Source organism: Camellia sinensis, chromosome 10, assembly GCF_055761805.1.
Source record: "Camellia sinensis isolate YWXY chromosome 10, ASM5576180v1, whole genome shotgun sequence".
Classification (NCBI taxonomy): domain Eukaryota; kingdom Viridiplantae; phylum Streptophyta; class Magnoliopsida; order Ericales; family Theaceae; genus Camellia; species Camellia sinensis.
Genome location: NC_138970.1, coordinates 145,924,670 through 145,936,768, shown reverse-complemented (window position 1 = coordinate 145,936,768; position 12,099 = coordinate 145,924,670). Strand labels below are relative to the sequence as shown.

The following is a 12,099-nucleotide window of genomic DNA, read 5'->3' as shown; positions in this document are numbered from 1 at the left end:
AAAAAGTATGTGTAGGTTGCAAGAGTATGTTTTGGAGACATTGGAGTAAAAAAAATTATAAAATAAATTACACATTTTTACCTTTAATTATAAATAAATAGAAAAATCACTCAAATTTCACATAGAGACCCCCTCTAATAATTATAATTCAATCCTTTTAGTTTCTCTTGTTTCAATTTTCACTCAAATTTTAAAACAACTTATATTTGGAAAATTTATTTTAAAATAACATGAATTGGAAAATAACTCGCCACACACAAGAGTTCACATTTATAGAAGATCATGAATGCATATATGTGTTCCTTCATTTCATTGATCAAGGATCTACAAAAGACTACAACAGGACCAAAAAGACTTTCACCTCTGAAAGGGTTACTAAAAACACTTCAAAAGGAAACACAAAGATCCTAACTTGAGTTTTGGAAAGGAAAAAAAAATAAAAAATCAATCAAGATAAACTTTAACATCAATACCATTGTCAATGAGAGATTGAACAACAGCTCTTATCTTCCCTTCAAACTTATCCCTCTCCCTCGGAGTATACGAAGCCGTGTAGACATCCGCTTCTCGTGCTCTCTCTGCTAAAATCCGTCCTACGGCCAAACACGCCGGTATATCTGATCGCGACTTGAGTGCGGCTTTGATGTCTTTGGAGTTGGTACCAGCAACCGCAACTTGCTTGCTCGTCACCCTGTGAGTGAACGAGGCCGAAACAAAGCGTTTAGATATGAACACGTCAAGCGTAAATGGCTCCATGTAAGCTATTGTACGTTGTTTGAAGGATACGTGCTTATCTGTATTCTTCGACTTCTTCTCCTTCTGGTATGTGTATGGCCGGCTATTGTCATCGTCGAGATAATCCTCTACCCCAAAAAAGCTTCTTGGTCCCAAAGAAGGCTGTGAAATTATAAAATGGGTTAAAGATATAAAAAGGGACAAATACATCAAAGTCAGATTTTGAACAAGAAAACTTCAAATTCTTTCACAACAAATTGTACAAGTTTTAGAGCCTGTAAGATTTTTGTTTTATTGATGACAGGGTAAATTACACTAATCACCCTTGTCGTTTGAAAAAAAATAAAATAAAATAAGCTCTACAAGTTTATCGTAATTACATTAAACACTCTTTTAGTAAGGCTAAAACAAGCATAACTAATGCAGTTGGTGTGTAAACACATGAATAATCAATGACAAAATATAGTGTAAATGTTATGATATTATCATATCCTAAGAAGTACGGACACGGACACGTGACACAATACGGACACGCAGACATGTAAATTTTCAAAAAAATGTAGGGCACGACACGTTAAGGACACGTTCAAAATATATATTTCTATTATATGTATATTTTTAAATGTTTAATATATATTTCATGTCAAATATTTAATTTTATCAAATTTATCAACCTTAGATATGCTATTTTAGTAAAAAAATAAAAAATAATAATTTTTTTTGAAAAAAATAGTACTCAGCATGTCCCTAACATGTCCCTAGCGTGTCCTCAACGTGTCCCATGCGTGTTCTCAGCATGTATCCGTAGTGTCCAAAGTGTTCCAACTTATCCAACTCTTTCCAGCTTGTCCGACACTTGTCCAGAGCGTATCCATGTCTAACATGTGTAGGACGCCTGTACACGACCTCCAGAAAGGTGTCTATGCTTCATAAATCATATCATAATATCAAAAAAAAATTTCAACTAGACGAATTACTAATTACTGATGAAAAGTGTTACATGAATGAAATTCACAGGGATACAATGTAATTATGCCAAACTTGTGGGGGCTTGGCATATTTTTCAAACCTCAAGGGAGGTCAATGTAATTTATCCTTGATAATAAAATCATTTTACCTTTGACTACAACTTGGGTGCCAAAATCACTGCCCTCAGTTGTCTTGGTTTTAAGTTATCATATTAAAATTTCAGAGCAAGAGCGGAGATTTCAGAAGCAAGTTAAATCAATCAAGAAGTTGTAAGTGACTAGAACAAGTGTTTTAACAATTTTAAGAACATAAAAAACCTAAAAAATAGCAGAGATGCTTCAACCGAGTAAAAGCAAACCAATTCACACCTCAACAATAACAAGCGCTTTTTGAGGGGGAAAATGGACCACTACGACACCAACCTTTTCAAATTTGCATAGCTATTTGGAATGCAAGCCAGACTTCTAACTGTTGCATCTCAAATCTATTATGCTACAATAAATCTTCATTCAACATAGTTATAGCATGATTCTTAGATGTTTTCCTGGAGTGTCAAGTTCAATGACCTATAATCAGCATGAAAATGAGTAGCTAACAAAATCTTTCAAAACTCACAATGATTTTAACTATTATATTCAGTCATAAGCAAGACGTAACTAAATTGCCTGAGGATCTCGACTTTGTTGCTGTAAAATGGCATCCTATTCACACGGCTTACCTTGCAGTTTCTCGAATGTGAATATCAACAATGTTTTATACGGTTAATTAAGATTTTCAGGCCATATTTCATATTATAAGGACTGGATTCACTTTCTAGACCCGTATTTGCCACACTACTTGATTTGATCATTATAACAAATTACTCATTATCCACAACAGGTCTTTCAGATCCCAAAAAATTCATTGGCATGTTGTTCTCATCACCACACCAATGTTTTCTTGGTTCTAAGGTTGGCAATAGCAATACATTACGAAAAGAGAGAAGCAAAATAGCGTCTATACTATGTCCATAAACAATGGCAAGAATGAACATTGCGAAGGACTCAATAGCAATAACATCAAATTATTGGAAATCAAGCTAAAAAAAAAAATTTTGTTGAACATAGCTAAACACACAATTCAAACTAACATAAAAATGGCAACTTTTGCCCCCCAAAAAACATAACAGACATAAAATTTACTAATTGAAAGATTGCTACTGCTGCATTAATAGTCAGCTTTAGGGTGCCAAAAAAATTTATCATGATCCATATTCTATAGAAAGTTGATTCAAGAGAAAAATATATCCCGTACCCTCAAACAAAATTCAAGAGTGTACCTGGCCACAGTGAATACCTCTTGTTTGTGAATACAAACAAAGCCTAATTTTATCACCTCCATGAGCACATAACTTGTGATATGCTTGCTTCAACATGGTTCCAAAAACCAAACTCCTGTTAGAAAACAAACAGCAGTTCCATTAGTCGCACTACAATTTCAACAGAAAATTATGATTCCAATATGTGCATCAACATACATTGTTATAAGACCAAGCTTTTTAGACACTACAATTTCAATGGGAAATTATGATTCAACAGACACCTACGCTATGTTTGGATTGAGTGATTTGGAGAGAAAAGAAAAGAAATTGAGTGATATGTATTTGTCCTATTTGTTTGGATAATCTAAGTAGAGAGACATGGGAAGAAATGGAGAGAAATGGAGAGAAACTCATTTCTCTTATAAACCTCATTTTCAATCTTCCCAAAAGTGGAGAAATTGAGAGAGAAAAGAAATCATTATTTTTATAATACCAATTTTGTCCCTATAAAAATAAAAGAAATAAAATGATTGAAAATATAAAAAAGTTATTTTGGTAATATAACATAAAATAATTTCTTTTCTTTTCTCTTAATAAAATCTAACCAAACAAGAATGAGAGAAATCACAATCATTTCTTTTCTTTTATTTCTTCTTTATCCAAACAAAAAAGAGAGAAATCACAATCATTTCTTTTCTTTTCTTTTCTCTTATTACTTTATTACTTAAGTAATCATTTTTTTTTTCTCTCCTAGGTTCCCAAACTTGGTGCTAATAATAATATACTAAAAATCCCAGGGTCCAAAATTATTTCTTTTTGACATTTATTCGAACACAAAAGAGACATTGTAGTTCCATTTTCTGTTTCTATACTAGTTCATTTACATTGGCAAATTCGGCACAAATTAAAATTTCAAACTTTATGCCTCAAATTTGCTAATAAACACACAATCATCAAACAACAAACGAATTGGGTCAACCCAGTCAGCTAAAAAGAATATCAAAAAAACCCAAATCGAGTACTCATTCACCGAGTAACAAAACACCCATTAGTTTTCCATAATCACATCCATATATAAAGAAACAACTGAATTGATTAGGTATATTGGGTCTGACCCAATATGGGTCGAAGTCTGTTTGATCACAGGAAAAGCTTACCTGGTTCGATTGTGAAGTGTAAACAATGACACAAGTTTTGTCGACTGACGGTGACGAAACGGAGTGGAAGTTCAGTCCAGTTCCGGGCGGCGGAGAAGGGTGGTGCTGTCGAGGCGAAGTGCCTGAGAATGCCGTCGGCGAGTGACCGCGAACTCTACGGTACGCTTCGTGGATGGTGTCTGCCTGGTTATTTTCTCAGGAACCAAACAAACACCCGATTCTCAAAGCCTAAACCCTTCGAATATGAAGATTTTCGAAAATCCTATTTTTTTTAAAAAAAATAATACAAATTTATTCACATTAACTTAAAAATTACTCAGAAATTAATTTCTACCGCATTCTATGTGGAGTCCATATAAATCTCATACTACACAAATTAATCTAAATATTATACTACACAAATTAATCTCTACCAAACAATCACTCACTTAAGAAATTCTGAATAGATAAGTCTGAGTCCCTTTAATAAAAAAATTTGATTGTAAAAATAAAAATTAAATTACATTAACCTAATTTAAAGTTTAGAGAAAAAAAAAGACGACACTTTCTCACAATTTTTACATAATTATATTAGACTATCTTAATATTTTAATTTTTATATATTACTTTTAGTTCATTTTCATCAATAATTTATTTCATTAGTCATATGAACGAGGAAAAAAAATATTATCATTGTTTTTATACTTAAATATATATTTGTTCTTATTTTTTTTTATGCTATTTGCTTTCTATTTGTTTAGTCTAATAGGCATTTTACCTATCTAAATATTACTATAAAGTATACATTTTATTTTGTCTGTCAACTATTATATGTTTCTACTCCAACCATGCTCTTTATTTTAGCTATTCATCCAAATACTATTAACTTCATAGAATGCCACGTCAGCGACAAAAATGGAGGGAAATAATCCTAATGATTAAATACATTTTGCCTAACCTTGAAGGATAGCTACTTGTAGCTAGTGAAGTGAGTTGAGCCAAAATGCCTAATCATATACCTAGTGCATTGGAGTTGAAAAAAGTGAGTCACATTAGGCATTTTGACTAACAAGCATCATATGCCTAGTGGGTTGGAGATGCTTAGAGGACAAGTCGATCTAATTATGTTAAAACTGCAAGATTTACTATATTTTGTCCAAATCACAAAAGATATTAATGTAATTTACTTAAAATATTACTTTATGATTTTTATTCTCCAACTTATAATTTATTAATAAAAAATTGTTATTTAATTTAAAAAAAATTAAAATCAAGAAACAAAACTCATTACAATAACATTATTGTAAATCAACAAGATTCCCTAAACTGTGACAAAAAGTAACTCAACATTTCAGTATCCCAACAACATCCAGAACAAGATCAATTGAAAAAGACAACTACTGTCTCACAAAACAATAATCAAACAATAACATGGGCAGAGAAACATGTCCAGTCAAAAACAGATTTCTCGATCCAACTGCACATAGCCAACTAGTATTCTTCTAAGTGGACATCAAAACAAAATAGTTTTATCTATAAATACATGTCCCTATGTATGTGTCTCCATTGTGTGCGACCCTCTAGGTTACTAAACTGAAAAGGGTTTTGTTCATTAACCAAAAATTCAACTGCAAAAGGTGTTCAAGAAACTTATACCTCCCATCCAAAGTGATTTTGCAGAACTCTGATAACAACCCAGTTTTTGAAATAAGTTTTATCATCAAATTAAAGAAATCAATACGAGAATCCCAAAAAAGAAAAAGGTAACCAATAAGAAGACAAGACATCCAACTTGTGTCTATACTTTTTTTTTCGCCACATGAAGAAATTACACATCTCTTAAATTGCAACGTCTAGCGTCCAGATAACCATTATAGTAGTAAAGGACACCCTTTCAAACAAAGATTAACAAGAAAAAAAAAACCCTTTCCTCCTTTGCGCCGGTGGCATGTTCTACCGTGGCACCAATTTCTTGGAATTTTAGTTTCCTTAGGAATCTAAGCAATAGGGAGTATATTGAGTTTGCATCTTTGTTAACATTGATTGATGGGGTTTCCTTATCTTTATCTTTCGATAAAAGGGTGTAGAATATCAGCTCTTCAGGGATTTTTTCTTGTAAATCTTTGTTTGACAAACTCATTGACGAGTCTTCCATTCCTTTGTTTCTTCTTCATATGAAAAAGTATCCCTCATAAAGTGAAGTTTTTCATGTGGTCTTTAGTTCAAAGAGGTATTATGACCAATGACCTATTCCAAAGGAGAAGGCCTAATCACTATCTTTGCCCTCAATGGTGTGTGATGTGCAAGAGGAGTTCAGAATCAACGGATCATCTCTTTCTTCATTGTTCGGTGGCTCTTGAGTTATGGCAGCGTTTGTTCAGCTTGCGTAATGTTCAATGGGTTGCTCCAAGGATATGCTTCTTGTTAAGCTTGAAGGGTTCGGCGGCTTTAAGAGAGCCAAAACATTGTGGTCTTGTATTGTTTGTGCTATGTTTTGGACTTTTTGGCTAGAGAGAAATTCACGGATCTTTGATGGAAATGCGGCTTCTGTAGATTCTTTATGGGATAGGACTAGGTTTTTGGCTTCGTTTTGGGCCTTTGTGTCTCCTCCTTTTAAAGAAGTTCCACTCTTCTTGATTTCTAGGGATTAGGCTTCTGTTTGCAATCCTTAGCGATTGGATTTCCTCGTTTTCCTTTAGTTTTTTTATAGTTGCTTTTATTTTGTTTGGTCCTTCTTCACCGTATAAGTACTTCTTGTCCTCTACCTTTTCTATTACTTAATGAATTTCGTTGTTGATTTTTCACCAAAAAAATATTAAAAATTAAAAAAAAAAAAAAAAGTAGTAAAGGACACCTTCAAAACCAATTGAGTTACAATCAATAGCATGAATAGCCTACATATATGTTTAACATCAAACAATTACAAATTCCTTAGTCTATAACTCAAAATACAAAATACTGGTTAGTTGGTCAGTGAAAATTAGGATTGAATTTGAATTGAAAAAAATCCATTTTTTATATTTTTATATTGAAAACCCATTTCTACTGAGTTCTAAAACCAACCAATGATTGAAATTATACATGCGCAAAAACTTACCAAATAAAAATTAAACTTAACATCTATTGATAACGCCTCCCTCGTGAATTTGCAACCTTTGTTTCTTCTTCCAATTTGTATATATACCCATTTAAGGAGATGAGGAGAGGAAAGGAGAGTGGGTACCTGGAAGCTAGAAGCTATAACTAAACTTTGGTGGACGACCGAACTCGCAAGAGAACTGATCGGGAAAATTGTCAGATTCACTGCCTTGCCAGTGTCGCCAGATACAGAGAGAGGGGGAGACACTCAGAATTTAGCCCTAATTTGCCATGTTATGTTCATTTCGTGGATTTGGGGGAGTTATTTAGCCTCCGTTTGGGAAGGAAAGTGGGTTGACTTTTTGGCTTTTTGGTTTTTTTTGGCTATTTTAGTCTGGGGCTAAAAAGTTTTGTTTGGGAAGGATTTTTTGGCTTTTCGGTGAGGTGTCTTCTTATTAAATTACCAAACTGCCCTTTTTGCCTTTTTTTTCCTTTAATTTTGGGTTTGGATTTGGCGTATTTTGTTTAGATTATTTTTTTTTTTTCGCTTTGGATTTGGCATATTTTGGTTTTTTTTTATTTTTTATGTTGGGTTTCAAATTGGCGTATTTTGTTTAAATTTTTTAATTTTTTTTTTTCGCTTTGGATTTGGCATATTTTGGTAATTTTTTATTTTTTATTTTTTTTATGTTAGGTTTCGATTTGCCGTATTTTGTTTAAATTTTTTTTTTTTTCCGGTTTGGATTTGGCATATTTTGCTTTAATTTTTTTTTCCTCTTAATTTTTTTATTTTGGGATTGGATTTTTCGTATTTTGCTTATTTTTTTTTTTCTATTACTTTTTTTTTTATTTTGGGTTTGGATTTGGCGTATTGTGCTTAGATTTTTCGAAATTTTTTTTAAAATTTATGTTTTTGTCTTTTTTTTTATTTTTTGTTTACATTAATTAGTTCTTGCTCTTTATTTTTATTGGTATACAAAATATTTTTTTCTCCATTGACAAATCAATAGGTAATTCAATTTTCTTCAAATCAATAGGTATTTCACAGATGGAGACATCGTCTCCAGCATTGACTCACAAATGACAGAACATATTCAGATCATGTGTTTTCATAACTCATCAATAGGTAATTGACAGATTTTTAAATGAAGTTTATCATGACAGTGATAAGTAATCAACAGAATTTTGTAACAGAAATGGATATTCATTCACAGAATTGATGTCATCAGTCAGCAGTTGAATGCCATAAATGTGAAATTGTGATCTGAAATTGATAATTTGTAATGTGACTTCTAAGAAAAAAAAAATTTTGCAGAATAGACTGTTTTGAACAGAACAGGTGCCAAGAACTAGGGGTGTCCGCGGTTCGGTTTGGGACGGTTTGCGGTTCGGTTTGGACCCGCCCGCATCTATGCGGTTTGGGAAAAAGTCAACCCGCAACCACCCGCAATGCATTTTGCTGTTTGTGCGGATAGGGTTCGCGGATGTACGGGCGGTTGCGGGCAGTTTGCGGATTGAACTTTTTTTTTCAAAAATTTATTTTTAAACCTTTTTTTAATTTTAATTTTAATAACAGATTTAATTCCAAAAATTAAATAACAGATTAAATAACAAATTTAAATAACTAACCTCACAAACTTCTCTTGCGGGTAATTCATTACTTCAGCTTACATATGATACAGTGTCCAAAATAGATGATCAATCTCTGAGATACTAATAACAATTGGGAGATTCTTGATACACCAAATTGCTACCAGTACATCATCCAGAGACTGATGAATGTCAATCCCTGGAGATATATTATGATAAAAGCTCCGTATTAGATCATCTCCATTTTTTCGCAACTGCAAGCTAACTTGTCCATCCCGTGCAGTATAAAAACCTGATTTATAAAGAAGAGGTCATAACCACATTGAAAGAATCGCAGCTACTAACAATACAGAAGCTCCTATGATTGAAAAATGACAATGAACGAGGTAGAAACCATCTTCTTCAAGGCAAGCAATGATACATTTAACCATCTTTCACCAATAGTTTTATGGTAAAAATATATTTCTACATAGCAGGTTGATTAATTAGCACATCACATGTTCATGAAAGAGACAGACGATTTGTAGTGATAGGTAATCCGCTGATATAAGTAACTATACTGTTAAAGCATGACAAGCAGATAAAGCTACATCAAGCAGTTCTAAAACCCAAATTGGAATAAAAAAAATGACAAGTAATATATATTTCCCCAAGGTTCCAAAGTTAGTATAAGCCATTGGCATACTAACAAACACTTCCAACAGCAAGACCCCACTGTTTAAAATTCAAAAACCTAAAATAAAGAAACAAACATATATAATGACATTTGTTTTTTCCTCGAAACTCACCATCAAACTTTCCGAAAACTTTAGAACAACAAGCATTTTTCAATGATACACTATTCCTTACTGTTTTGCTTCACTAAACACACGCACAAACAATTATTCTTTTTTTCATATTGAAGAAATCCAGAACAAAATAAAAGACCCTATGATTTTATTTCCATGTCATTTTATTTCCTACATTTATTTTTAAAAAATACAGTTCCTGGTAATGGAATCAAACATGCTATAAGAACCGAAAACCTTCAAATACAGAGCCAACAAAAAACTTGTTCACTTCCAATTAGCAAAAAAAAGGGGGAAATGAAAATTTCACTCTTTCACCATCCTATATATAATCAAAAAGACTAAAATTTCCACAGTGAAAAGCACAATTTGAACGCAAATAGGATACGAACACAGAATCAAGCAAATGAATATAATAGAGACCAAAATTGAGAAGAATTAAACCGAAACAAAGCAAAATTAGGACATAGAAGTATAATAATTGGAGTAACAAGTGAAAAATGGAAGCATTAAGCAAAGATAGAAGATGAAGATTGATGATACCAAGGCACAGAGTTTGAGAGAAGACTTGGAGCTTGTAATTTAATTCCAAAACACACAAACCACACAAACATTCAAATTTAATTTTCAATTTTTATAAAATTAAATCCTAATCATTTAAAAAATCACTCTAAAGAATCTAGAATCATAACTCAGACCTTGATTTTTAGATAACAGACATATACTCTTACCTTTGATCTAAGATCAAACAGATTCAGATCACACAGAACACAGATTCAGATCACAGATTCAGACCAAAACAAACACACAGAACACAGATTCAGATCTGCTGGTCCAACAAACACACAGAACACAGATTCAGATTCGATCGAGGCGAGAGAGAGAGAGAGACAGAGATTGAGAGAGATAGAGGCTTACCCGTGAGTAGATCGGTGCGATGAGAGAGTGAGACGATCGGTGCGATGCGATTCAGACCAAAACAAACACACAGAACACAGATTCAGATCTGTTGGTCCAACAAACACACAGAACACAGATTCAGATTCGATCGGGGCGAGAGAGAGAGACAAAGATTAAGAGAGATAGAGGCTTACCGTGAGTAGATCGGTGCGATGAGAGAGTGAGACGATCGGTGCGATGAGATGAAAAACGAGAGAGTGAGAGAGAGACAGTGATGAGATGAGAGTGATCGCCGATCGGTGCAGAAGATGAAGATGAACAACGAAACGAGAGAGTGAGAGCGACAGTGATGAGATGAGATGAGACTGAGAGAGTGAGGTATAGACAGCAATTAGGGTTTTTTCTTTTGTTCGTCATAGATAAGGTGAGTGAGATGGTGAGTGATGGACGGTTAGATTTGAAAGGGGGGAAAAAAATAATAATAATAATTATGCGGGTGGGTTGGACGGGTGCGGGTCAAACCCGCAATCTGCTTGCAACCCGAAATTTATATAAAATTTAAAATCACACTTTACCCTAATGTGTTTACGAAACCGTCCACACACGTGTAGTTCGGATCGAGTAGGGCAGTTTGGACGGTTTGGATAATCCTACGCCCAGCCCTACCAAGAACAGAACACGTTGAATATGAAAATGACTATTTTTTTACCATGGGCTGATCTACATGAAAATATAAGAACAAATACATATATCTACCTTCAAACCGAACAGATTTATATATAAGAACAGATATATATCTGCCCCAAATGTGTGAAATGCAACCGTAATGAACCCAAACTGAACAGATTTTACAGATTTTCATATAAGAACAGATATATAAATAATAACAGATATATATATTAAATTATATATATAATATATATATATATATAAATATATCTGCCCCAAATGTGTTTATTACTAACCGTAATGAACCCAAACCGAACCGAACAGATTTTACAGATTTTCATAAATAAGAACAGATACATAAATAAGAACAGATATATTTATATATATATATGTATATATACATATCTGCTCCAAATGTGTGAGCTGTAACCGTAACATTCCGTGATAACCGAACAGATTTTTAACATAAGAACAGATTCGAAATAATTTTTCACAGATATATATATATATATACTTATATTTCTAGCTGCCCCAAATGTATGTAATGTAAGCGTAATCAACCCAATCACGATCGTAAAGAAACAGATCGGTCATGAACCGATGCCGTTATGAACCCATACTATGCAGATCAGAAGCAGGGAAACGAATCAGATAGGCCATAAAAGCATTACCTGCAGATCGGTTTGTGTTTGAGAGAGTTGGTTCTTGTTCGCCGCCGCGGATGCGTACTCCGGTGCCGATCACCTCTGCGAAGGTCATTCAGATGGCGTCGTCGTCGCTGGTCTTTCCGAATCGCCTATTTCGCTTGTTCTTCTTAGCTTTTAGAAGGGTGTGTGTGTTTTGGATGAGGCGTTGTCCCTCAAATTGAGAGGGTTATCTTCAGGGCATTTTGGTAAATTTACACCAATAAGGGTTTCAAACATACCCGTGAAAC

The 12,099-nt window shown here is 33.6% G+C and overlaps 1 protein-coding gene across 4 annotated transcripts; it reads right to left on the bottom strand.

The window, feature by feature from the left end:
* Window positions 1–269: 269 nt before the first annotated feature.
* On the bottom strand, window positions 270–10,945 carry LOC114298693 (uncharacterized). Of its 4 annotated transcripts, none has more exons than XM_082892540.1 (6): window positions 10,691–10,885; window positions 10,515–10,602; window positions 8,848–9,100; window positions 3,023–3,137; window positions 791–897; window positions 270–691 (listed from the first exon to the last, which is right to left on the bottom strand). In XM_082892540.1, exons 3-6 carry the CDS (start codon window positions 8,874–8,876, stop codon window positions 445–447), a joined length of 498 nt encoding a protein of 165 aa, XP_082748666.1. In that variant the 5' UTR covers window positions 8,877–9,100; window positions 10,515–10,602; window positions 10,691–10,885; the 3' UTR covers window positions 270–444. The 4 variants fall into 4 exon arrangements, with proteins under 4 accessions (XP_082748666.1, XP_082748665.1, XP_028099107.2 ...); XM_082892539.1 differs by adding an exon at window positions 10,328–10,422 and having other exon boundaries at window positions 270–897; window positions 10,691–10,872; XM_028243306.2 differs by having other exon boundaries at window positions 270–897; window positions 10,691–10,945.
* Between the last annotated feature and the right edge of the window lie 1,154 nt (window positions 10,946–12,099).